General features: G+C 39.1%; 2 protein-coding genes and 1 non-coding gene across 10 annotated transcripts in view; 1 reads left to right on the forward strand and 2 right to left on the reverse strand.

Annotated features, from left to right (window-relative positions):
- Positions 1-12,047, forward strand: part of PDZK1 (PDZ domain containing 1) — a 55,606-nt gene extending 43,559 nt beyond the window's left edge. For all 4 annotated transcript variants that reach the window (XM_006051123.4, XM_025287971.3, XM_006051124.4 and 1 more), the window contains 5 exons: positions 501-696; positions 2,870-3,066; positions 8,905-9,129; positions 9,827-10,123; positions 11,566-12,047. In XM_006051123.4, coding sequence (XP_006051185.3) covers positions 501-696; positions 2,870-3,066; positions 8,905-9,129; positions 9,827-10,123; positions 11,566-11,619 — 969 coding nt within the window. In that variant the 3' untranslated portion in view covers positions 11,620-12,047. The remainder of the gene's footprint in view (positions 1-500; positions 697-2,869; positions 3,067-8,904; positions 9,130-9,826; positions 10,124-11,565) is intronic.
- On the reverse strand, positions 3,567-3,638 carry TRNAY-AUA. The gene has a single exon. It is a non-coding gene; the product is annotated as a tRNA-Tyr (tRNA).
- Positions 10,937-26,495, reverse strand: part of LOC102393672 (Golgi pH regulator) — a 50,403-nt gene continuing 34,844 nt past the window's right edge. For 4 of the 5 annotated variants that reach the window (XM_006051125.3, XM_025287973.2, XM_006051126.3 and 1 more), the window contains 5 exons: positions 25,912-26,004; positions 17,697-17,792; positions 16,051-16,140; positions 13,551-13,616; positions 12,771-13,422 (listed from right to left, as the gene is read on the reverse strand). In XM_006051125.3, coding sequence (XP_006051187.1) covers positions 13,216-13,422; positions 13,551-13,616; positions 16,051-16,140; positions 17,697-17,792; positions 25,912-26,004 — 552 coding nt within the window. In that variant the 3' untranslated portion in view covers positions 12,771-13,215. Of the gene's footprint in view, positions 13,423-13,550; positions 13,617-16,050; positions 16,141-17,696; positions 17,793-25,911; positions 26,005-26,495 lie in introns of all 5 variants that reach the window. The other variant, XM_025287972.3, reaches the window with a different exon arrangement.

The raw sequence follows: 26,495 nt of genomic DNA on the forward strand, positions 1-26,495 counted from the left end.
TGTGGGTGATGAATATCGAGTTACACATGGGGAGTATTTGATGTGTTATACCCCAAATCTTACGCCCCAGCATGCTTCCACGATGCATGGAAAACACTCAGAGGTTTTCCTTTGGGGTCATATGGAACCTTGAAAATTGACCAACTGTATCTTTTCTTGGTAGAATATTTCAAAGTAGACCTTTACTTTCTTTTCCAAATTCCTTTCCTAGTCTTCACCTAAGTACCTTTCTGGGTTTTCTGAATTCTGGCTTTCACTTGGGTTCAGTTAGCATCTGTGTGGGTGACGTCATACTTAACAAGGGAAAAACAACTATATAAGGGAAGATAAATAAATACCAGTGAGGTGGCACAAAACAGTATTACAGCTTAAGCTCAGGACTTACATCCCATATATCCTGTTTAATCTATAGACTGTGTGCCTCAACACAGAAACTTTCCTATTTCCCAGCGTCTTTCTTGGAGACTGATGTTGGTCCTCACCGTTGAGTGTTGTTGCAGGTGAAGAAGTCTGGAAGCCGCGTCACATTCCTGCTTGTGGACAAGGAAACTGACAAGCGCCATAGCGAGCAGAAGATAAAAGTCAAGAGAGAAACAGCCAGTCTGAAACTGCTACCCTGCCAGCCCCGTGTTGTAGAGATGAAGAAGGGAAGCAATGGCTATGGTTTCTACCTGAGGGAAAGCCCAGAACAGAAAGGTAAGGCACTTGAAGAGCAGAAAACTTGGCAGTGTAACCACCCAATTCTTCATCCCAATCTGACTCCAGAGTTCCATTAGGCCCCCCAGCCCCCCATCAGGGTATCCTTAGGTTTTCATAGCAGAATTATAAGGCAGAATTTTGGATCTGAGCAGTAGCATGCCAGTAAATTGGCTCTCTGGAAAAAAAAAAAAAAGCCCTAATTTGTTGCATGTGTTGTTTCATTGTGGTGTAAATACTCCCAACATGTCTGCTTTCAAGCTACAACATGCTGTTGCAGAACGCAAAGTTGAGAAGTATTCTCATGAGCTGGCGTGCGACAGCGCCAACACACCACTAGATCTGCGGCAGGGGTGTGGCTGGGGATCTGGGACATGAATAGAACCAGGAGTCTTTCTGATTCCCTGTAATTCAATAAGAATTAAGGTCCTCCTACACAAGCTGAATACATTAGGGAAAAAAAAATGTAGGTTCAGGCCATGAAAACTGTTATTCACCCAGAAGTTGCCATTTTCTTTCCATCATATATATTTAAATTAATTTATGAAACATTAATTTGGCTCATATGGTATAAAAACATCCTCAGGATCTTTGAGACTATCAAATGAATGTGGTAAGAATTCTTCAGTCAAGAAGACCCCTATTTACTAGAGGAGATAAGACACATATGTCCATAACTGAAGGTAGATGGTGAGAAACATCTTAAAACAGGGCAGGTAAGATACTATGGAAATTCAATGTTGGAGTAAGTTTTTCTTACTAAAAAGGTATTGGGAGACCTCAAAGTAAAGGTAGCACTTGAGCTCTGCCTTTGTAGTATGAATAGAATTTGGGCAAGTTGATGGGGTAGGGACAAGTAAGTCCAATCCATGAAGATAGGATTGTGTGAATAAAGCAGGAAGACACAGGCTCAGTTTGACTGCCATTTAAAGTGTAGCACAGAAAATCAAGTTAGAAAGGTCAGTTGGAGAGACATATGATGGACTGTTAGTGCATGTTGAGGAGTTTAGACTTATTTTCAGAGTTAGTGGGGAGTTATTTTTTGAACAGTGTAAGAGAGAAGACAAATTAAGCCTACATTGTCTTGGGGGCTTTACACATCTCAATTACTCCTAATAATTTTGCAAGAATTGCTGAAATTGGGGACTTGAAGAAGATACAATTTTTATATGGTCAAATAGTTCTAGTACAGCTAGAATCAAAATTAGGTCTGTTTAGTTCCAAAGCTCACACTTACACTGTCGCGCTGGGGACTCGCTAAGATGTTGCATCAAGATGAATCTGAAGGCAGGTCTGTATTGGAGGAGGCAAACAAGGAGGGGAGAGCAACTGGTAAGGTAGCAGTTTAGGAAGAATTCAAGGCAGGAATGAATACAAATTGAATTTCGGGTAGAGGAACTAGGGCTCCAGAAGAGATGTGTAAAACTATTAAGGTAGCACTGAAGGACTTGGCTGATTAGACACAGGGAGTGGGTGCTGAGGAAGAATCATGCTACGTGTCAGTGACAGGAGGATGGTGCTCCCACTAACAGGTGACCAAGAGATGCCAAGCAACTGCTGGAAAAGTGAAACTGGAGCTTGTTAAAACTGTATGAGGGGCAAAAAAAAAAAAAAAAAGGGTGAGAGATCTGAAGGTTTCTGGTGAAGATGGTTCAATTCCTGAAGACTCAACACCCATCTGTGTGGCATGCACTCACAAATCCATTCACAACTGAATTTGCCCAACTGCTACTAAAAGGCTAGCTTGCGTTTCCTGGGGTCTGAATTCTTTGGTTTTGTTCACCATTCTTCCCATCCTCTCCTCCCCTTTTTTATGGCTTCGCTTCTACATAAGCATACAAGTACGCACACTGACTTCCTGGGGCTTTGCTGACCCTTACTGCTTAGCATGCTGTTTTGTCAAGACTGAATCCCAAACACTTTTAGTAATAACATTCTTTTAAGACCCTTTCATTATTAATGACTGGGTTTATTCCTGGAATGAGTTCTGACCAAAGAGCTAGGTGGATAGGATGTGTATAGATACCCTAGTGGGAAGGACAGGAGTTGTACTCAGCATGCCTTTTATATCTATTTTATAAGGGCTTTAGGCCCCAGCAGAAATCCCCCAGTTTGTTTTCTAGGGATCTTTCTGATAATTCTATTTACATTTTTTTTGTGGGGGGGTGGGTAGGTCAAATCATCAAGGACATAGATTCCAAAAGTCCAGCAGAAAAGGCTGGCTTGAAGAACAATGACCTGGTGGTTGCTGTCAATGGCAAGTCTGTGGAGTCCCTTGATCATGACAGTGTGGTGGAAATGATTAGAAAGGGTGGAGATCAGACCTCTCTGCTGGTGGTAGACAAAGAGACAGACAACATCTATAAACTGGTAAGTAATACAAGGTCACATATTCATGACAAGGTTGGGTCCATTCACTCATGCCCTCAAACTTTGGTTAAGTTACCACTTTGATCTTCATACTGGAAGAGGCATAACAATCATCATTAAGGCTGCACTGAAGCTCAAATTGGTAGATAAGAATGTGATGGGTTCATGAGGTTTAAGTCCTTGAAAGTAAGATTTTTGAAAGAATTTGCAAATATAACTGCAGAATTTCTCTTGGTGACCTGCGAAAAATCTATGAACAATAGCCTGGAAATAAACAGATGTAGTCCTAACTTCCCCAAATAGGGAATGACTGGATTTTAATCTATAGACCAATGTGTTCTATCAATCCCATGTAAAAGCCTAAAGAATGTGAAAGTGAAGTTGCTCAGTCGTGTCCAACTCTTTGCGACTCCATGGACTGTAGCCCACCAGTCTCCTCCATCCATGGGATTTTCCAGGCAAGAATACTGGAGGGGTGCCATTTCCTTCTCCAGGGGATCTTCCCCACCCAGGGATCGAACCTGGGTCTCCTGCATTATAGGCAGATGCTTTACCATCTGAGCCACCAGGGAAGTCCATAGGGACTAGTTTATAAACCCTTAGCAAGGGAGTAGAAACACAGATTCACCAAGACCAAGCTGTGTCAAATTAATCTTATTTCCTTTTATCTCTTAGTCACAATAGCTATTGTCTGCATATTTTAAAGTTTATTATAACACATTTATCACAAGAACTGAGGTTCACTCTAGCTTAGCAGACATTCAGGGGCCTTCTAAAGTATCATCTGCCTTGTTGGGTGTTGGTCACAAAAATGAACAAAGATGAACTTATTCTATGTGATATACAATAGAAGTATCCAAAGGCATATAAATGATATAGAGGGAGGAATATTATGGATGGTAGAATTAGCCTCCTTCAGATTAAAAAAACCTGAAGCTTAGAGAGACTAAGTGATTGGCTAAACTCTCCCATTTTAGCAAAGACTGAAGTCAGTATTTGAAAGCAAGTTTTAATTTATTATGCCATATTCCCTCCCAGCACATTCTGAATAGATATTTCGAGACATTTGTGTAAAGAAGACTAAAGAGTGAACTGGATGATAGAAAAATTAATGGGTTTTTAGCTAGTTGAACAACCATACCTAATAGTACTTGATACTGGACCAAATGTCAACACGAACAGATGTTTAATAGCATGCTGTTTGTTCCTAAGCTAGCATATTATTAAATGTGGTTGGAGACATGGAAAACATATTTAATATACTTAAGTCATACAGATGACTTAATGTGTTGATGGATTATTACTAGAGACTAATATTTAAATATCTAGTCAAGATAGAAGAATAAAAACTAGTAAGTTTAAAGTTTAATCAGGAATATATTTCAAGTACTAAACTAACTTAAAAGTAAATTGTATAAATATCAAATGATGAGGCCTGAACTGATGACTATAGAAAAAAGTGCAGAAAACTTGATGACACTCTAAGTAGCTGCCTCTACCAAAAAAACTCAATTTAAGGTTACATTAATTGACACTTGGCTTTTGAAGATGATAGTATTACTGTTCTGAGTTGATCAGACTATACCTGAAATTACCAGTAATGTGATTTTGGGTAAATTACCCTCCCTGTGCCTGTTTCCTTCATTGTAAGGTGGGTGTATCTATGGCAAAGGGTGGTTATTAAGTGTTAAATGAGTTAATCAACAATGAGTCCAGTCCTGGCAACCTCACTTTAGGCCAGTGTCAAGAAAGGTAACCAGGGAAGAGGTTTTGTAAGACATTATGTGAATATTTAGTTTGAATAACCATAGGTTTTGGGGAAGAAAGGAACACATTGTCAAGAATTTAAAAGGCTAAATGGTAACTATGCAAGGTAATGGATCTGTGTTAATTAACTTGATCGTGGTAATCATTTCACAATGTTTATGTCTAGCAAATTATGATGTGTATACCTCAAACATATACAACTGTAACTGTCAGTTATACATTGTTAGAGCTGGGAAGATACATGAAGCAAAAATTGATGGAATTGAAAAGAGAAATACAATTCTACAATGATAGTTGGAGACTTCAATAGCCCATTCTCAATACTGGATAGAACCAGACAGAAGTAAGGAACTAGAGGACGTGAACAATGCAAACCAGCTAGATCTAATAGTCACACACAGAACACTCTACCCAACAGCAGAATACACATTCTTCTCAAGTGCACATGGGATAGTCCCCAGAATAGACCACGTGCTAGGCCACAAATCAAGTCACAAGAGCCAAATGATGGAATCAACCCAAGTGTCCACTGACAGATAAATGGATTTAAAGCAAATAACACACACACATGAATTTGAAAGGCTATTACATGTGGGAAGTAGACTTATTTTTGAGGTGTCCTACGGGGCACAGTTTCACCAAGTAGAGAAGTCATAAGGAGCTAGCTTTTGGCTTAAAGACAACCAAAGCTACCAGGAAAAAGCTCTGCAGAGTGGGAAGCTCTCAGTTGGAGGGTAAAATCAAACAGAAGTCAGAAGGTCACTGCAGTAGCTGCTGTAAAGGGAATTCAGGCATCAAGTCCTCTCGATGCATGCTTGCTTGCGTGCTTGCTGAGTTGCATCCGACTCTTTGCAATCCCATGGACTGTAGCCTGCCAGGATCTTCTGTCCATGGTATTTTCCAGTCAAGTAAATGAGTGAGTTGCCATTTCCTCCTCCAGGGCATCTTCCCAACCGAGAGATCAAGCCTGCATCTTCTGTGTCTCCTGTACTGGCGGGCAGGTTCTCTATCACTAGCACCACCTGGGAAGTCCCAAGTCCTTTCCAATGCCTCCTAATCTTATGACAGAATGACTTAACTATAATTTTAATGTTTTGATTAATATGAGAGGAATTGGATCTAAAAAGATGCCTGTCTCCATCCTCTTCCTCCCTCTTCTCTTGCAAAGTAAGTTCCATAGATGGGTAGGTACATGATGGTTGGATCTTTGATATATATATATCAGCAAATAAAACAAACACCTAGACCAGTTCTTGGCACATACCAGACACCCAAATATTTGAATGAAGAATGAGTAAAGACTCATTACTGTCCTCTGCCTCAAGATTAGCTGCTACTGTCAGATACAGTTGATCTGCAGTGATAGCAGAAGTATTTTCGCATGTGATGAGTCACTCTGACAATTTTCCACATTTTAAAGAGAAAGAAACGTGGGAAGATTTGCAAGTACAGCATTGAAAGATCTGAGGTTCACTGAATTGAGTAAGTAGGAGGTTCTATGCTGGTGCTACTCTTTTTAAAAAAATCTTATTTTAGGTTGTGCTGGGTTGTGGTGTGCAGGCTTCTCACTGTGGTGGCCTCTCTTGTGGAGCACAGGCGGTAGTGCACGGGCTTCGGAAGCTGCAGCTTGCGGACTCTAGACAGCACGGACTTGAGTAGTTGTGATGAACAGGTTTGGTTGCCCTGAGGCAGGCAGGATCTTCCTGGACCAGGGATCAAACCCATGTCCCCTGCACTGGCAGAAGGATTCTTATCCACTGTATCATCAGGGAAGTCCTGTGCTGGTGCTACTCTTGTTTAGAAAGAAAGATGTGGTCTTGGGGTAAAACAGATGATACTAGGACCCCAAATCCAGTTTTGGCCAGGTTGTTGAACAGGAAGCAGGAGATCATAAGCCTAAACTCTGCAGGCTGGCTAAAGGTGAAGATGGCCATGGCTTTCACTTAAACGCGGTTCAGGGTCGGCCAGGCTCAGCTTCAATTGCTTGATTTTCTACTCATTGCCTAACAAATGTCCTGCACACCTGTGGGCAGTAATTAAATTGCTGATCCAAGATCTTACCATATCCAAATATACAACTATATAAAATATATAACTAAATAAAACAAAGCTTTAATTCTCTTAACTAAAACCCACAGTCAGCTAAACTCTTCATTCTGTAATAAAAACTAGTCCTATGTTTCCTGTTTCTCTGCCTTTTTATGTTTAAGACCATCACTGCCTTCTTCACGTGGACAGTCTGGGAGTTGAAATGGATTAGAAGTATTTAAAGATAGTGAGGAGTCTGGATGGGAGGGAGTTTGGGAGAGAATGGATACACATATATGTATGGCTAAGTCCCTCTGCTGTCCACCTGAAACTCTCACAACATTGTTAACCGGCGATCAGATCAGATCAGATCAGTCGCTCAGTCGTGTCCGACTCTTTGTGACCCCATGAATTGCAGCACACCAGGCCTCCCTGTCCATCACCAGCTCCCGGAGTTCACTCAGACTCACGTCCATCGAGTCAGTGATGCCATCCAGCCATCTCATCCTCTGTCGTCCCCTTCTCCTCCTGCCCCCAATCCCTCCCAGCATCAGAGTCTTTTCCAGTGAGTCAACTCTTCGCATCAGATGGCCAAAGTACTGGAGTTTCAGCTTTAGCGTCATTCCTTCCAAAGAAATCCCAGGGCTGATCTTCACAATGGACTGGTTGGATCTCCTTGCAGTCCAAGGGACTCTCAAGAGTCTTCTCCAACACCACAGTTCAAAAGCATCAATTCTTTGGCACTCAGCCTTCTTCACAGTCCAACTCTCACATCCATACATGACCACAGGAAAAACCATAGCCTTGACTAGACGGACCTTTGTTGGGAAAGTAATGTCTCTGCTTTTGAATACGCTATCTAGGTTGGTCATAACTTTCCATAACTTTCCTTCCAAGGAGTAAGCGTCTTTTAATCTCATGGCTGCAGTCACCATCTGTAGTGATTTTGGAACCCAGAAAAATAAAGTCTGACACTGTTTCCACTGTTTCCCCATCTATTTCCCATGAACCGGCTATGCTCCAATGCAAAATAAAAAGCTTAAAAAAAAAAAAAAAAAAAAGACAGTGAGGAGTCTAGCATAACAGAGTATCAGCTAATGGTTATATCAGCAAATAGTAAAATAGAGTACAACAGACACAGGACTGGAGTGGGGAGTGGGAGACGCAAGTAGTAAATGATTGGAATTGACTTTTGTTACCATATGTGACTGTGTGAACACCAACTTCCTCTACCCACTCCCCCAACTGATTGCTGCTGCTGCTGCTGCTAAGTCGTTTCAGTCGTGTCTGACTCTGTGCGACCCCTGAGACAGCAGCCCACCAGGCCTCCCCATCTCTGGGATTCTCCAGGCAAGAACACTGGAGTGGGTTGCCATTTCCTTCTCCAATGCATGAAAGTGAAAAGTGAAAGTGAAGTCGCTCAGTCATGTCCGACTCTAGTGACCCCATGGGCTGCAGCCTACCAGGCTTCTCCATCCATGGGATTCTCCAGGCAAGAGTACTGGAGTGGGGTGCCATTGCTCAATTGATTACTGTAATTCAAATAGTGACAAAAATATCATCTCATGTTTCACTTTCTCTAATGTGTCTAAGGAGCTCTGAAGAGTTCTGAAGACCATCTTACTGAGGGAAAGGCCCAGGTGAACCTCCTCTTCGTGAGGTATTGGGCAAGTCACTCAATGTCTTATATCTCCCAACAGGGAGACTGCTGACAATTTGTTCAGTGACTTGCTCACTATCATGGAATCAGAATAAACTAGCAATTCTGTTAGATTTGGATCCTTGTACAACATTCTGTGCTGCTCTTATTTTATGTGTATATACATTTGCTTACATGTTCATGCTCATTATTCTGTAACTAAGCTCAATCTTCCTTTATACCTTTTTTGTTTGGGGTAGTAGAGATATTTTACAGCCCACAACCAGATGTATCTGGAAGAGGAGTGGAACATAGAGGATACCTTATAAATTAAACCAGTACATTTAATAAAGTGTGAATTCTCATACTTATCATTAATGTTTTTTCCACTTTATTTTCAAAAGGCTGGCTTTTCTCCATTCTTCTACTATCAAAGCCAAGAGCTGCCTAATGGTTCTGTCAAGGAGGTTCCAGCTCCTACTCCTGCTCCTCTGGAGGTCTCAAGCCCAGAAACTACAGAGGAAGTAGGAGATCATAAGCCTAAACTCTGCAGGCTGGCTAGAGGTGAAGATGGCTACGGCTTTCACTTAAACGCGGTTCGGGGTCAGCCAGGTTCATTCGTCAAAGAGGTATGGTGAGCTGGTTCCAACAGCCCAGTGAACACAGCCACAGTGAGGACAGTCTCAGTTCCTCCCACTCACTAATGGCTCAGTAAAAAGATTACACCAAAGGCCTACACTGAGTGTCTCACTTGGGTTCAAGTAAATACTGGTCTCATACCCTTTACGATAGCTATGAGTACATCAAAGTTCACATCATTTGTTTCTGAAACATCTGTGTGTCTCTTTAGACATTTCAAATTAAATAAACAGAGTGAGTTTGACATGACTGTGGTTAACAGTCATTACTAACAACTCTTGTCTGGGAGTAATACCTGTTTGCTTCTGTGTGTCTGGGATAATGCCTGTCCCCTGCAGGGACAGACAGTTAGAAAACTATCTCTGTAGCTCTCAAGTTGGGACTGAAGAAGGGGGACCTATGGAATCTAATGCCTTCACCCTGGAAAGCACTGTATGAGAGATACACAATAGGATATTCAACCATTGTGAACACTATTCTTTTGAGTAGCGCTTATGAAATTGTAGCTTTAATAAGCAGAAAGCATTAGGGCACCATTTTAAACTTCTGTACCTCAAGGAGAAATGTCTGTATTCTCAACATGACTCAGAATAAGTTCTCAAAGCCCTCATCTCTCCTCTGAAGAACTGCTAGTCTAACAGTCTGTGGTCTCCGTTTGGAAGTGGTAACTCAGCACTCTGCTCACAGGTGCAGAAGGGCGGCCCTGCTGACCTGGCTGGGCTGGAGGATGAGGACGTCATCATTGAGGTGAATGGAGTGAACATGCTGGATGAGCCCTATGAGAAGGTGGTGGACAGAATCCAGAGCAGTGGCAAGACTGTCACACTCTTAGTCTGTGGAAAGAAGGCCTATGATTATTTCCAGGCTAAGAAAATCCCTATCGTTTCCTCCATGGCTGATCCGCTGGATGATGACCCTGATCCTGATGAAGGAAGGCTGGAAGGATCAGAGCAAAACTCACACACGGCAGAAGAAAGAGAACGAGTGAGTGGTGATACATGGCTTTTAGTGATCTAACTAACCAGAGTATGGTAAAGTCCCTAACAAGTGCACCATGTATCTACGTTTACCACAGGTTTCCTAAAACACTGGAAAATTACAGTGTAAAGAGAACGAGCAAATTCAGTTACCATGGGTGAGAGGAGGTAGTTTAAGAATAAACTTATTTTTCATAGCATGGAGTTGACAGTAACTTATCAAAATTATAATGAAAACACCAGAAGAACCCAAATCAGACTATTTACATACAAATTCTGGAATTGCCATTTATTACTCTTGGGTAATAGGCTAGGTAATTTACCAGCCTTGGGTAACAAGTAATAGAAAATAATGGATTTATTCTCTGTGCCTCAGTTTCTCCACCTATAAAACAAAGATAATTTGTAGGGTTGTTATCAGGATATATTAAGACTGTTGAAGTCTTTGAACAATGCCTGGTTCATGGTGAGCATGAGAATGAATGGTGGTGGTTAGAGACCATATTCTTTTTAAAATAACTGGCAGGTATTCAAGTTTCATTACTGGGGAAGAATAAACATTATTCTGTTTGTATTTCATTTACATAAATTCCTTGACAAGTCTCAGTTTCTCTTCATAGATGAACTTGAGGTCCAAAGGTAAACTATCCAAGTTCATAAAGGAAATGTATGACAAAGCCAAGACTCTAAATAAAAGTTTTACATTTTTTTCATTACATTATTTCTGCAGATTGGTAATCTAAAAAGCAAATACTCATTTTTAATGAATACAAGCTATCTTAGTCTGTGCGGGCTGCTAAACAAAATACCATAGACTTGGTGGCTTATAAACAACAAACATTTATTTCTCACAGTTGTAGAGGCTCAGAAGCCCAAGATCACGGCACTGGCAGATTCAGGGTCTGGTGAAGGCGTTCTTCCGGGTTGCAGACTGCTGACTTCTGGCTTGCCTTCATATGGCAGAAGGAGCTAAGGAGTTCTGGGAGGCCTCTTGTAAAGGCCTGATCTGAGTCATGAGAGCTCTGCCCTCCTGACCTAATCACCTCCTCATCACCTTGGGAAACAGGATTTCAACCTCTGCACTTTAGGGAGATACAAACATGCAGACCATAGCATACATGTTGCCATTGACCTTGTATCCTATATTGTTTCACAAAGAAAGTATTCTAGATGTCTTTAAAAATATTCTATAATAACTCTATGGAAAGTCAATTGTAGTACTATGCTAGTTTATAGAAAAGAAATATGTATATATATATAGATATTAAAAGGAATGTGTCAGGGTCAAACAGCAAGCTGGAAATGAAGCCAAGTGCAGAATTCTGGTCACCAAGCTTCTCGTAAGTGACTCTTCTTCCTGACTCGAGAAGTGCAAATCTAAAACAGACCATCCACCTCCTTAAGTTCACACTCTTACCACTTACACATCCTCTGTTTTCTTTTGCACAGGCCCACAGTACAGCCTCTCATTCTTCTTCCAATTCTGAAGACACAGAGATGTGATGAGAACAAGCACTGGCTTTGGCTGACCGCTGTTTCTGGGTATTTAATAGGAATCCTTTCCCAAGGAATAAGCGGACATCCGTTTACTGTCTTTGTTAGAGAAGAACTCCTTGGAAACCAGTTCATCACATGTGATTGTCTTCTGCTGTTATCTGTCTCAGGGGTGGCTACTGCAGAGAGCTTATTTATGGCCAACTTAGGAAAAGTTAATATACGAGCCAGATGCTTTTCATGCGATCTCTTTCAACCTTCAACTTAACTACTCTTCTCTGATATTATTTCTTCTATAGGCTCCCAGAGCACCAAAGATGATTCATAAATCTGTATATGTGAGAACTGCTAATTAAGGTATCTGAGCAGATAAGCCTATTAAAACTATGCTTTTGTAAGAATGTTGTTGTTGCTGAAATAAATGCCATTAAAAATGCCTTTTGAGTATGCTTGAATTTTCTCTGTTGGCTGATAGAACCTTAATAGTGCTTTTGTTTCTGGTAAACTTTTTATGTTTTAACCTTCATTTTGCCTCTAGAAACCCTGAACACAACAAAACTCAGAATAAGATCTCAGCAACAGAGAGAGACTTCCTGGTAATAGAATTCAAGATTTTCTTAAACTGCATTTCTTAGTGTCCTACAAATTTTCCACAAGCTTCCTATTACAGATGAAGACATTGAGCTCTAGGATAGGAAAGTGACCTATTCCAGTTAGGTTATTCATTGTTTTATCCCACAACTGGCAGATGAAAAGAAAAAATGAAATATCATCAGTGACTTGAATTTAGAGTAATTCACTCTTAAATAATACTAGTAAAGTGAAAGTGAAAGTTGCTCAGTCGCGTCCGACTCTTTGCGACCCCTATGGACTATACAGTCCGTGGAATTCTCCAGGCCAGAATACTGGAGTGGGTAGCCTTTCCCTCCTCCAGGGGGTCTTCCCAACCCAGGGATCGAACTAAGTTGAAGGGAAATCAAGAAAAATGTCATACTCTGACATTGGTACACTGTTTCAGTTGCATACTACTCCTTCCCCAGCACAGATGAACTTTTGGTTATTTGAAGGGTAAGGGGCTGGGGAGGAGGGCTGGGACGCTTGACATCGCTGACAAGCGATGGTACCAAGCTATCCCTGATAGAATGACAGTAAGGCCCAAGTGTTAACAATCTCTGATTTTAATGATAGTCAATCTCAAGGGAAAGTCATAACCTCCTCCATGGGATCCTTGATTTAAACAGAATCTCATGTGTTTAACCAGCTACCTTACATTTCTCTTACCCCAGAGTTCCAGTGTATTTTCTCCCTTTAGCTTCTTGGCTCCTTTTAGCCCCACCACCTGACATACTCCACCAGCCTCCAACCAAACAGGATACTCTTGGTTGAGTGCTAGCTTGAGTTACTTCTCTCTCTCATACAAATGAGAAGCTGAAGCTACTCATGATTATAGTATCATCTGAGGACGAAGGCGTAAGCTGCAGGTAGAATATGCTACCACAGCACTATGTTGTTTTAAAAATGTTAGGCCCTGGCCCCTCCAGTTTTTCCCTCTTATATCCAAATTCTGACACCGCTGGCTTGTAGCAGTCTGTAATAGGCATGAGTTCAAGGTGCCATATGCTTCTCTGGTGCCTGTTTGTGGGCCAGATAGAGGAAGAGTATGCTGGAGAGAGCACTGACCAGGAAGATGACATCAAACCAACGGTGATAGAAGTTAAACTGCAGCTCTCCAAGGACTTCGGTGATGATGGTGCGGTACTCCAGAGGCATGCTCATTCGGATCAGCAGCACAGATGAGACGAAGTACATGCCCTGTAGGTCAAATGAAGCCAGAAGGGGCTTTGAATGCAGTGACAAAGGAAATTGTTAAAATATTAAAAAGTATGAAACATTTCTGGTATTTTATGGCTCTACACATAAAGCTAGTTCATTAAACTTACCATTATCTGAGCTAATAGCAGGACAATGACATTGGAGGACTTACTGCTGGAGATGGCATAAAAGAACTGTCAAGAAAGGGAGGAGAGATGATTAGACAGTACTTCTAGATTCCTGTGTCAAAAACATTAAGTAGTATAGTTAGCATGTAAATAAAAGTGTTTTTTTTCCATGCCACCATCTTGTATAGAACCGTTCATAAGATTAAGGCTATAAATAAGACATGTAAACAGACGGCCCCAAAAGGATCCACTTATAGTTTTCCCATATGGGTAAGTATGGGAAAATATCACTACAAACTAGTAGCATCACTACTAGTGATGCTTTGTAGGAAGCATCACTATGAACAAGGCTAGTGGAGGTGATGGAATTCCAGTTGAGCTATTTCAAATTCTAAAAGATGATGCTGTTAAAATGCCGCACTCAATATGCCAGCAAATTTGGAAAACTCAGCAGTGGCCACAGAACTGGAAAAGGTCAGTTTTCATTCCAATCCCAAAGAAAGGCAATGCCAAAGAATGCTCAGACTACCGCACAATTGCACTCATCTCATATGCTAGTAAAGTAATGCTCAAAATTCTCCAAGCCAGGCTTCAACAGTATGTGAGCCGAGAACTTCCAGGATGTTCAAGCTGGATTTAGAAAAGGCAGAGGAACCAGGGATCAAATTGCCAACATCTGTCAGATCTTAGAAAAAGCAAGAGAGTTCCAGAAAAACATCTGATTTATTGACTATACCAAAGCCTTTGACTGTGTGGATCACAACAAACTGTGGAAAACTCTCCAAGAGATGGGAATACCAGAACACTACCTGCCTCCTAAGAAATCTGTATGCAGGTCAAGAAACAACAGTTAGAACTGGACATGGAAAAACAGACTGGTTCCAAATTGGGAAAGGAGTATGTCAAGGCTGTATATTGTCACCCTGCTTATTTAACTTATATGCAGAGGACATCATGCAAAATGCCGGGCTGGATGAAGCACAAGCTGGAATCAAGACTGCAGGGAGAAATATCAATAACCTCAGATATGCAGATGACAGCACCCTTATGGCAGAAAGTGAAGAGGAACTAAAGAGCCTCTTGAAAATGACAGAGGAGAGTGAAAAAGCTGGCTTAAAACTCAACATTCAAAAAACTAAGGTCATGGTATCCAGTCCCATCACTTCATGGCAAATGGATGGGGAAACAGTGGAAACAGATCCAAAATCACTGCAGAGAGTGACTGCAGCCATGAAATTAAAAGACGCTTCCTCCTAGGAAGAAAAGCTATGACCAACCTAGACAGCATATTAAAAAGCAGAGATATTACTTTGCCAAAAAATGTTCATCTAGTCAAAGCTATGGTTTTTCCAATAGTGATGTATGGATGTGAGAGTTGGACCATAAAGAAAGCTGAGCACTGAAGAATTGATGTTTTTGAACTGTGGTGTTGGAGAAGATGCTTGAGAGTCCCTTGGACTGCAAGGAGATCAAACCAGTCAATCCTAAAGGAAATCATTTCTGAATATTCACTGGAAGGACCGATGCTGAAACTGAAGCTCCAATACTTTGGCCACTTGATGTGAAGAGCCGACTCATTAGAGAAGACCCTGATGCTGGGGAAGACTGAGGGCAGGCAGGAGAAGGGGGTGACAGAGAATGAGATGGTTGGATGACATCACCGACTCATTGGACATGAATCTGAGCGAACTCCAGGAGATAGTGAAAGACAGGGAAACCTGGCGTGCCGCAGTCCATGGGGTTGCAAAGAGTCAGACAGGAATTAGCGACTGAACTGAACTGATATGGGTAAGTTGGTGGTTTTAAGTATTATAACGTGAAAAGATTCCCACTTACCAGAAACCATGTGATACATATGATTTTAGCATCATTATATAACATTAAAGCAAATTAAACCAGGCCACTCCAAGCCCCTGTAGTTGTTTCTGGGCTCCTGAGCTCTTCCTAAAATTGTGCTGAATGCGTGCAGAGCCCTTTCCCCCTCCCAACCTCTTCGCTCCTCTCATTTCAACAGCTCTTGGATTTTGAAATCCCACCTCTTCTACCAGAGAATTTACCTTCCAGTTCCATGAAACCTTCCTTTGCTGATCAGAAAACAGCCCAATGTTCAGCTTCTCCTACTTCCATATTCTCTTTACAAGCGACTCTCCCAGTTGTTCGTCTCACCTCAGGTACTACCTCATTTATTCATTCCAGCTATCTGCTCAGTATCTACCACGCGCCAGGTGCTGTTCTAGGTGCTGGTGACACATGAGTGAACGAAACACACTGTGATCTCATTCTATGACCTTTGGGAACTACTTATCTGTCTGGTGTAGGATGTAAATACATTATCATCAATTTATGTGCTAGTCTAACTTTTTCTTGTATTCTGTGGCATGTCTTTTACAAATTTGTAGTTGTTGTTTAAGATCTCAGAAGGCAGAAATCTTAATTAGGTAAAGTTATCTCACAGTGCCACATGTAATTAAGTACTTTTCAACTCCATGATACAACCTACCTTGGTAAGAGTGATCAGCAGTCCTCTGATAGATGTGACTATGATTATTCCAACCAGAATGAAGGAAATGTGTTGGGACCAGAACTTCACCTGTCAAGACAAGAGGAAGAAAAAATATTTGTTAAATCTCTGTTCAGAGAGATGGGAAAGCTAAGACGATACATTATTATCACTTATGTGACTGTGAGAGGGAACTTCATTAACAAGTAAGTGGCAATAAAAACATGTATACAAAGACTTCAGTGGATATCTTAATTATCAGACCTAAAACTTAAGGATAGAAGACAGCAAGTGCAGTGAAGTGATGAAAATAATACTAATAAATCAGAAGAAACACAAAGCCAATAACACAGCTTCAAGTAAAAAGCATGAATTAAAAGGAAACTAAATAGCAGCCTGATAATTTTTAATATTTGTGAATGACAGTTCTATGATCACCCAAAACTTAAATAATAATAGAGTACGTAGACATTCTCAGCTATAGTCTAGGAAGTAGTTGACCTTTATTTGAATCAGAGCATGATACCTTTTCCTTCTCTGGGATTGCTTCAGCGTGAGAGGCAGCTGTGATACCCTGTGCTTGATTCAAGGCTGAAAAGCATCAGAGGGGAGCTGTATTGCCAACATCTGAGAGATGTTATTCAGATTTATGAAATGTGGAGTGGTGTGTAGATAAGTTACAGAAGGAACACATATACATACACAGCAACTAGCCCTAGAAAGCACTAACAAGGAAGGCATTTCTAAAAATTCACCCCAGTAAAAAAATTTTAAAAGGAAAATACATATGAAATATGAGTGAAGCATGCTTTACCATATAATTTATATACTACTTAAAGGAAAGAAACCATGCTCCTTCACATGAAAAAGGATATACTGTTGATTTATCATCTAAGAAATGTATGCCTTGAGTTGTTTCTCAAGGACTGGAGCTCAATTTGCTCTGGTGTATTTTCATTTTATCCAGTTACCAGGAGCATGCTCAGCTGAGGGTTATCATGCAAACTATGGCCAGGATCATAGAACAACTAAATGGCACTCATAAGGACTAAGAATGTGACACTGGTTTTATTACCAAAGTGCTAATCAGCTAGACTCATTGGCCATACAAATACCTGGAAAATACACTATTCTACAAATGAAGATATTAAACTTAAATTGGGACAAGACTGTCCCAATTATAAAACAGGTAGAAAGAAGATTAAAAAAAAATTTGTGCACAGGTGACAGTCAACCATTTTTAGCTCAAAGCCCATATGAATTGATACAGATAATTTTTTACAGCAGAAATCAGTGTAGTTCTAATACAAACACACTAATTAGTAATTAATTTTCTACCAGAGGAATCAAAGGTGAGTTATATGCTTGAAGATATCATCAAGTATCACAGACAGAAGTATTTGAATATTTGGTAGGGAGAAGCTGGAGAGTGGTAGCTGTGACTGAGAAGAGAAGGAACTGTAAAAATGATCACTACCCATGAAAATAATAATTGCCAGTCATTATTTATGGTTTTAGGCCCTTTACAAATCTGCCATGTGAATATGCCAAAACATAGAGGGAGAAGAATGGAAGCAGAAACAAGTAGCTAGAGTAAGGACGTAGAATCTAAACATAACAAATGAAGATTTTGATACAACTCTTACATCAAATTGGATCCCCAGATAATTCACAGTGATTTCAATGCCTCTTGTGACTGGATCAGTTTTCCCAACTCGGTCAAAAACGATATTGATGGTTGCCTACAGAGACACAGACCTTTACATTAGAGTATCTCAAAAATCAGTTTCAAAAAATGATTCAAAATAATGAATCACCAAGTGTTTCTTACAGGTGGATATTTCTAAAAATGCAATTCTACTTTCAATCTAAATCATACATACTACTACTAAGTCACTTCAGTCGTGCGACCCCACAGACGGCAGCCCACCAGGTTCCCCCGTCCCTGGGATTCTCCAGGCAAGAACACTGGAGTGGGTTTCCATTTCCTTCTCCAAAGCATAAAAGTGAAAAGTGAAAGTGAAGTCGCTTAGTCTTGTCCGACCCTCAGCGACCCCGTGGACTGCAGCCTTCCAGGCTCCTCTGTCCATGGGATTTGCCAGGCAAGAGTACTGGAGTGGGGTGCCATTGCCTTCTCCACATCACACATAAGAAATCTATTTTGGCTATTCATACATTGGCAAACAAAAGTCCCTATCTACCCTATCTTTTTTTTCCATAGAGTGTAAAGGGGGATAAGGCTATGACACATACACCTCAATGTATTAGGATCCAAAAAGGTAACATTCTGGTAAAACACAAGGTAAGAGAATCAAGTCATTCCAGGGTCATTCCCTATGGTTATTTTCTGAAAGCTCTAATAGCAATCACTAAAACAACAAGGAGAGTTATTATAGCTGACAAGCCAACAAAGAAGATCAAATGGAATTATGAAAAATAATAGATTAATCCAAAAGAAGAAAGACAAAAGGAAAAAAGAACACAAGACAAATAAAAGCATACAGCAACAGGGTTGCTCAGCCATAACAATAACACATTGAATATAAATGGTTTACCACTGTACAGCACATGGAACTCAGTGTTATGTGGCCTGGATGGAAGGTGAGTTTGGAGAGAACAGACATATGTATATGTATGGCTGAGTCCCTTTGCTGTTCACCTGAAATTATCACAACATTGTTTGTTAACTGGCTATATTCCAATACAAAATAAAAAAGTTTAAAAAATATAAAAATGATCTAAACCAGAGGTTGGCAAACTCTGCCACGGTCATATGACGTGTAGATAAATGGACTTGGCTGTGTTCCAATCAAACTTTTTAAATAAAAGCAGGTGGTGGCTGGATTTGGCCTAGGGGCTGCAGATGGCTGACTCCTGGTCCAAATATGACAAATAAATGGCAGAGACCATTAGATTAGATATACAAGCAAGTTGTTTACAAGAAGCCCACTTTAAATATAAAGATACAAATAGGTTAAAACTAAAAGCATGGAAAAAGATTTATTATGCTAATGATAATCAAAGCTGGAATGTCTATATTAATATCAAAGTAGACTTTATAGCAAAATAATGTTGCCAGGGACTAAAAGGGTCATTTCATAATGATAAAAGAATCATTTCATCAAGGGGTACATAGTGACCCTACATGACATACATGAAGAACAAAAACTGATATAATTTAAAAAAGGCAAATCCACAACAATAGGTGGAAATTTCAACACCCCTCTCTCAATAATCAAGCAGTAAGAAAATCAGTAAGAGTATAGAAAAACTTAACGATATTATCAATCAACTTGACCTAAGTGAGACCCGTAGGCTATTCCACCCAACCAGAATAGAATACACTTTCCATTCAAGCTCACAAAGAACATTAACCATGGTTGACCATATTCCGGGCCAGAAAACAAGCCTCAAGAGACTTAAAAAGATTCAAATCATACAAAATATGTTCTCAGACCACATGAAATTAAATTAGAAAGTAGTTACAGAAAGATATTCAGAAGATGCCCAAATATTTTATAACATACTTCTAAATAACCGATGAGTTAAAGAAGAAATCAAAAAGTAAATCGGAAAGTATTTTGAATTGAATGAAAATAAATATAAACTATCAAAAAAGTTGCATGTGTGAAATACAAATAAAATAGTGCTTAGTAAGAACTTTGTAGCATTAAAATGCCTATATTTAAATAAAGTTTCAAGTCAATGATCTTAGCTTCCTCTTTAAGAAATCAGAAAAAGAAGACACCCAAAAAAGCAGCAGAAGAAAAATAATAAAGATCAGAGCAGAAATCAATGAAGTAGAAACCAGAAAAACAGAGAAAATCAATTAACCCAGATGCTGGTTCTTTGAAAAGTTCAATAAAATTGATAAACTTCTATGTAGATTGATCAGGAAAAAAAAGAATGAGAGATATCAATTCACATCCACCAAAATATTGAAAGATTACCCAATTGAAGGCAGAGTTCCAAAGAATAGCAAGGAGAGATAAGAAAGCCTTCTTAAGTGAACAATGCAAAGAAACAGAGGAAAACAATAGAATGGGAAAGACTAGAGATCTCTTCAAGAAAATCAGAGACATCAAAGGGACATTTCATGCAAAGATGGGCATGATAAAAAACAGAAATGGTATGGACCCAACAGAAATAGAAGATATTAAGAAAAGGTGGCAAGAATACACAGAAGAACTATACAAGAAAGATCTTAATGACCTGGATAACCACTATGGTGTGGTCACTCACCTAGAACCAGACATCCTGGAGTACGAAGTCATGTGGGCCTTAGGAAGCATCACTACAAACAAAGCTAGTAGAGGTGATGGAATTCCAGCTGAGTTATTTCAAATCCTAAAAGATAATGCTGTTAAAGTGCTGCATTCAATATGCCAGCAAATTTGGAAAACTCAGCAGTGGCCACAGGACTGGAAAAAGTCAGTTTCATTACAATCCCAAAGACAGGCAATGCCAAAGAATGCTCAAACTACCGCACAGTTGCACTCATTTCATATGCTAGCAAGGTAATGCTAAAAATCCTTCAAGCTAGGTTTCAATAGTACATGAACCAAGAAATTCCAGATGTACAAGCTGGGGTTAGAAAAGTCAGAAGAATCAGAGATCAAATTGCTAACATCCATTGAGTCATAGAAAAAGCAAGGGAATTCCAGAAAAACATCGACTTCTGCTTCATTGATCATGCTAAAACCTTTGACTGTATGGATCACAAGAAACTGGAAAATTCTTAAAGAGATGGGAATACCAGACTACCTGACCTGCCTCCTGTAAGGAGAAACCTGTATGTAGGTCAGGAAGCAACAGTTAGAACTGGACATGGAACAACAAACTGGTTCCAAATTGGGAAAGGAGTATGTCGAGGCTGTATATTGTCACCCTGCTTATTTAACTTCTATGCAGAGTACATCATGAGAAACGCTGGGCTGGATGAAGCACAAGCTTTCCGGAATCAAGATGCTAGGAGAAATATCAATAACCCCAGATATGCAGATGACACCACCCTTACGGCAGAAAGCAAAGAGGAACTAAACCCTCTTGATGAAGGTGAAAGAGGACAGTGAAAAAGCTGGCTTAAAACTCAACATTCAAAAAACTAAAATCATGGATGGCATCTGGTCCCACTACTTTATGGCAAATAGATGGGGAAACAAAGGAAACAGTGACAGACTTTATTTTGGGGGGCTCTAAAATCACTGTACACAGTGACTGCTGCCATGAAATTCAAAGATGCTTGCTCCTTGGAAGAAAAGCTATGACAAACCTAGATAGCGTATTAAAAAGCAGAGACATTACTTTGCTGACAAAGGTCCATCTAGTCAAAGCTATGGTTTTTCCAGTAGTCATGTATGGATGTGAGAGCTGGACCATAAAGAAGGCTGGGCACTGAAGAATTGATGCTTTTGAATTGTGGTGTTGGAGAAGACTCTTGAGAGTCCCTTGGACAGCAAGGAGATCAAACCAATCTAATCCTAAAGGAAATAAACCCTGAATATTTATTGGGATAATGATGCTGAAGTTGAAGTTCCAATACTCTGGCCATCTGATGTGAAGAGCTCACTTATTGGAAAAGATCCTTATGCTGGGAAAGGCTGAGGGCAGGAAGAGAAGTGGGCAACAGAGGATACGATGGTTGGACAGCATCATCAACTCAATGGACATGAGTCTGAGCCAACACTGGAGATAGTGAAGGACAGGGAAGCCTGGCGCGCTGCAGTCCATGGGGTTGCAAACAGTTGGAAATGACTCAGTGACTGAACAACAAAATGACTGTAATTAAAAAGACAGATAATAAGTGTTGGAGAGGATGTGGAGAAATTGCAACCGTCACACATTGCTGGCAGGAATATAAATGGTGCAGATGCTTTGGAAAACAGCCTGGTAGTTATGCAGTTTATTAGAAGGTTCAACATATAGTAAGCATATAACCCAGCAATTCTACTTCTACAGATATATATCTAAGAGAAATGAAACACATGTCCATATAAAAACTTATACATGGGATTTCCCTGATGGCTTAGAGGTAAAGAATCCACCTGCCAATGCAGGAAACACAGCTTTGATCCCTAGACCAGGCAAGTCCCAAATGCCTCAGAGCAGCTAAGTCCATGTGCTGCACCTACTGAGTCCACACATCCTCGAGCCTGTGCTCTGCAACAAGTGAAGCCACCACCACGAGAAGACTGTGCACTGCAACAACAGAGCAGCCCCTGCTTGCGGCGACTAGAGAAAAGCCTGCACAGCAACGAAGACCCAGCACAGCCCGAAAAACAAACTTATATATGAATGCTCAACAGCATTATTTACAGTGGCCAAAACTGTCACAATAAAACAACTCAAATGTTCATCAACTAATGAGTGGATACTTTAAATTAATGTGGCATATCCACATAATGGAATAAATAGTATTTGCTCATAAAAAGGAATGAAGTATTTATTGATAGAGGCTACAATATAGATAAACCTTGAAAACATTATGTTAGGAAGCCAACCACAAAAGATCACATAGCATGATTCCATTTAATAAAGTTATTAATATATTTATATATTAACATTCAATTATAGAATTTAATTATATATCACATTCATTAATTTATTAATATATTAATATTCCATGCAAACCCTTCTACTAATTGGAAGAGAAAGAAATACTTCTCAACTTGTTCTTTAAGGTTAGACACCTAAACCATAGACATTAACAAGAAGACTACACTCTGACATTTTTCATAAACATAGATGCAAAAACTCTTCAACAAAACATTAGTAAATTAAATCTAACAAAACATTAAAAGGATAATACACCTGGCCAAGTAAGGTTTACTCCAGGAATGTGAGGTCAGTTTAATGTTCAAATATTAATTTTACTGTATTAGCAGACTAAAAAAGAGAAACCACATGATCATCTCCATAGATGCAGAAGTGACAAAATCAAACATGCTTTTATGATTAAAAACACTTGAGCAACTATTAATAAAAGAAAATTCCTCAATCTGATAAAGGGCATCTAGGAAAAACCAACAGCTAATACCATACTTAATGGTGTAAGACTGGATGCTTTCCCCCTAAGATCAGGAACAAGATCAGGGTGACTACTTTACTTAATTCTGTTACTGGAGGATTTGGTCAGTGCAGTAAGGCTTGAAGAGGAGGAGAAGATAGGATGGAATTGTCTATGTAGGAAAACAATAAGAGAGTTTAGCAAGGTAACAGAATACAAAATCAATATATAAGAATCAATTGTATATCTATATACTATTAACACTTGAAAATGAAAATTATAAAACCACTGTCATTTATAATAGCATCTAAAAATTAAATACTTAGATAAATCTGATGAAAGATGAGAAAGATCTGTACACCAAAAACTATAAAACACTGCTGAGAAAAACTAAGAAAATCTAAATAAACCAAGAGTTGTACCATGTTCATGGATTGGAAGACATATTGATCAAGACAATGTGGTATTGGCAGAAGTAAATATATAAGATACATATAAATCTCAACAGAAAAAAAGAGAACAGAAACAGACCCATATACATAAGGTCAATTAGTTTTTGAAAAAATTGCAAAATTGCCTCAATGGAGAAAGGATACTCTTTTCAACAAATGGTACTAGAACACCTGGATATCTACGTGAAAAAAGTGAACTTGGATTCATACTCCAATATCATATCAGAAATTAAACTTAAGATGGATCAGACCTAAATGTAAAATCTAAAACTATAAAATTTCTATTTTATATTTTTCATATTAAGAAAACATATGAAAAAAAATCTTTGTGACCCCGGTTAGACAAAGATTTCTTAGATACAACACAAAAGCATAATCTATAATAAAAAAAGGATAAAATGGACACCATCGAAATTAAGACCTTTGATTTTTGAAGGATACCGCTAACAGAATGAAAAGCCAAGTCACTGATGGGAGATAATATTTTAAAATCACATATTTGATAAAAGGTTACCAAAATATACTGAAAAGCTCTCAAGCCCAACAAAAAGAAAACAATGAACCTATTTAAAAAATGGGCTTCCCAGGTGGCCCAATGGTAAAGAATCCGCAGGCCAATGCAGGAGATGTAAGAGATGTAGGTTCAATCCCTGGGTTGGGAAGATCCCCTGGAGGAAGAAATGGCACCCCACTCCAGTATTCTTGCCTGGAAAATTATATGGACAGAGGAGCCTGACGGTCTACAGTCCATGTGCTGCAAAGAGTTGGACGTGACTGAACGACTGAGCACAATTAAAAAACTGGCAAAAAATCTGAATAGATAAATCACCAGAGAGGATACATAGGTGGCAAAAAAGCACATAAAAGTTGTTCAACATCATTAGGCATTAGGAAAATACAAATTAAAATGATTTAGTACCACCTCGTATCTATTAAAACATCTAAGATTTAAAAGACTGACTACACAGTGTTAGCAAGGATGTGGAATAATTGAAACTCTCAAATACTGCAGGTAGGAATGTAAAATGGTACAACCTCTTTAGAAAAGTTTGGCCATTTCTTCAAAAGTTAAACATGTCTGCCATATGATCCAGCCATTCTACAAGCAAATGCTTTCTCCCAAGAGAAAAGAGAACACATGTCCAAACACAGACTTGTAGACAAATATTCACAGCAACTTTATTTCTAATATTCCCAAATGGGAAACAAACAAATATTGATCAGCAGGTGAACAGATAAAACAAATTGTGGTGCATCCATACAGTGGAATACTACAAAGTACAGAGAGACAAAGGGGCCTGAGGAAACATTTGGAAGTGATGGATGGATATGTTCTCTATGTTGATTGGGTGATGGCTGTTGCACAGGTATATGCATATATCAAAACTTACCAAATTGTATATGTTAAATATGTACAGTTTACTGAATGTCAATCATATCTCAATAAAACTGTTAAAAACCAATACAATATTGTAAAGTAATTAACCTCCAATTAAAATAAATAAATAAAAAAAATAAAAATAAACAAATGGTCCACACACATACACACAAAAATGTTACACTCTCCTCAAGGCTGCATCTCAGGGAAAACCTTTAGTAGCTTAATAATATGAATACTTGATAACTGAATACACTATCTTTATTTATCCTCTCCCACTGAAGAAGTCAAGATTTAAAAATGTCATGTGCATGGGTACTAACATCAATTTTTTATAACATTTAGATCTGTTAAATCTAGAATCCTCCATTCATCTACACTGATCAAAATTAACTAACAAGCTGACAAAGCTCCTCTTTGTGCAAGCACAGCCTCAGTGGGAAAGTCATCAAACCAGAAAGTCAAATCAGCCTTTTTTATAATCACACTGAAATCCATTAATACCTGCAGATGGGTCACAAGTAAAGACAAATAAATCAGTGCGTAAAATGCACATAAAGAATAGAGTGGGAGGGCAAGCCACAAAAGAGTAAAAGCTGGAAGCACAGAAGATGAATTTATCTGTAGGAATATGTTTTAGAATTTACTTTTTTGGGTATATACAGATTATTAAAAAGGACAGGTGGTTTCTATTCTGAGCTGAAGGCTGGAGTCGTGTTACATACAGTCATGTACTCATGAGTAATATGAAGAATAGGGTGTAAAACAGGAAACTTCTATAGTCACTTCATATATTTCACAACCTAAGAACTTACTAATGATTTCTGACAAAATAAAAATGCAACCTCCCTTTTCTAGGTGACCCAAAAAGAAGAGGGAAGAGGACCAGATATGTGAAAGATGACATGCTCTGTTGATGCAGTTGGATTTGGAACTTAGTTCACAGCCTCAACCAAACCCAGTTTTCTCTCTGCCATTACTAGAGCAAATTATCTAAACCCTGACAATTAAAAAAATATACTTACCATGAAAATTTTCCAAACACAGTAAATAGAGAAGAAGTAACCCAGAAAATTAAAGTATTTCCCTTTGAAAGTTTTGGAGTATTCTATTCTCTCCTGAGGGAGAACAAACACAAAACATGGTTAGTCTTAGCAAAATATATATTTATATTCTACAAAAATATTTCTGCCTCTATGAATCACTGTTCAGGCTAAGGATTAAAACCACACATGATAATAATATTAAAATAACAATAATAGTAGTAGTGGGACAATTTATTGAATGATTACTTTAAACCAAAAATTAGGATAAACACCTTACATGCAGTATCTACTTTAATCTTCACAACAACTCTTATGAGGTATGTCCTTTTTAATTTTACAGATAAGAAAATGAAGGCTTAGAATGGTTAAATAACTTGCTTAAGGACACACAGCTAGTGAGTAAGGGAAGTTAGGCTCAGGTCTACCTGTCTCCAAAGCCTATGTTTATCTCTATCCTATGCAGCTGTTCCTGTGAAGTGATCCTCAAAAAGGATTAAAATAGTTTGAACAACCTTAAATAATAGATTTTGCATGTTTAAATTACATTGCATTTTAGGTGTACA

The sequence above is a fragment of the Bubalus bubalis genome, chromosome 6 (assembly GCF_019923935.1).
Source record: "Bubalus bubalis isolate 160015118507 breed Murrah chromosome 6, NDDB_SH_1, whole genome shotgun sequence".
NCBI lineage: Eukaryota > Metazoa > Chordata > Mammalia > Artiodactyla > Bovidae > Bubalus > Bubalus bubalis.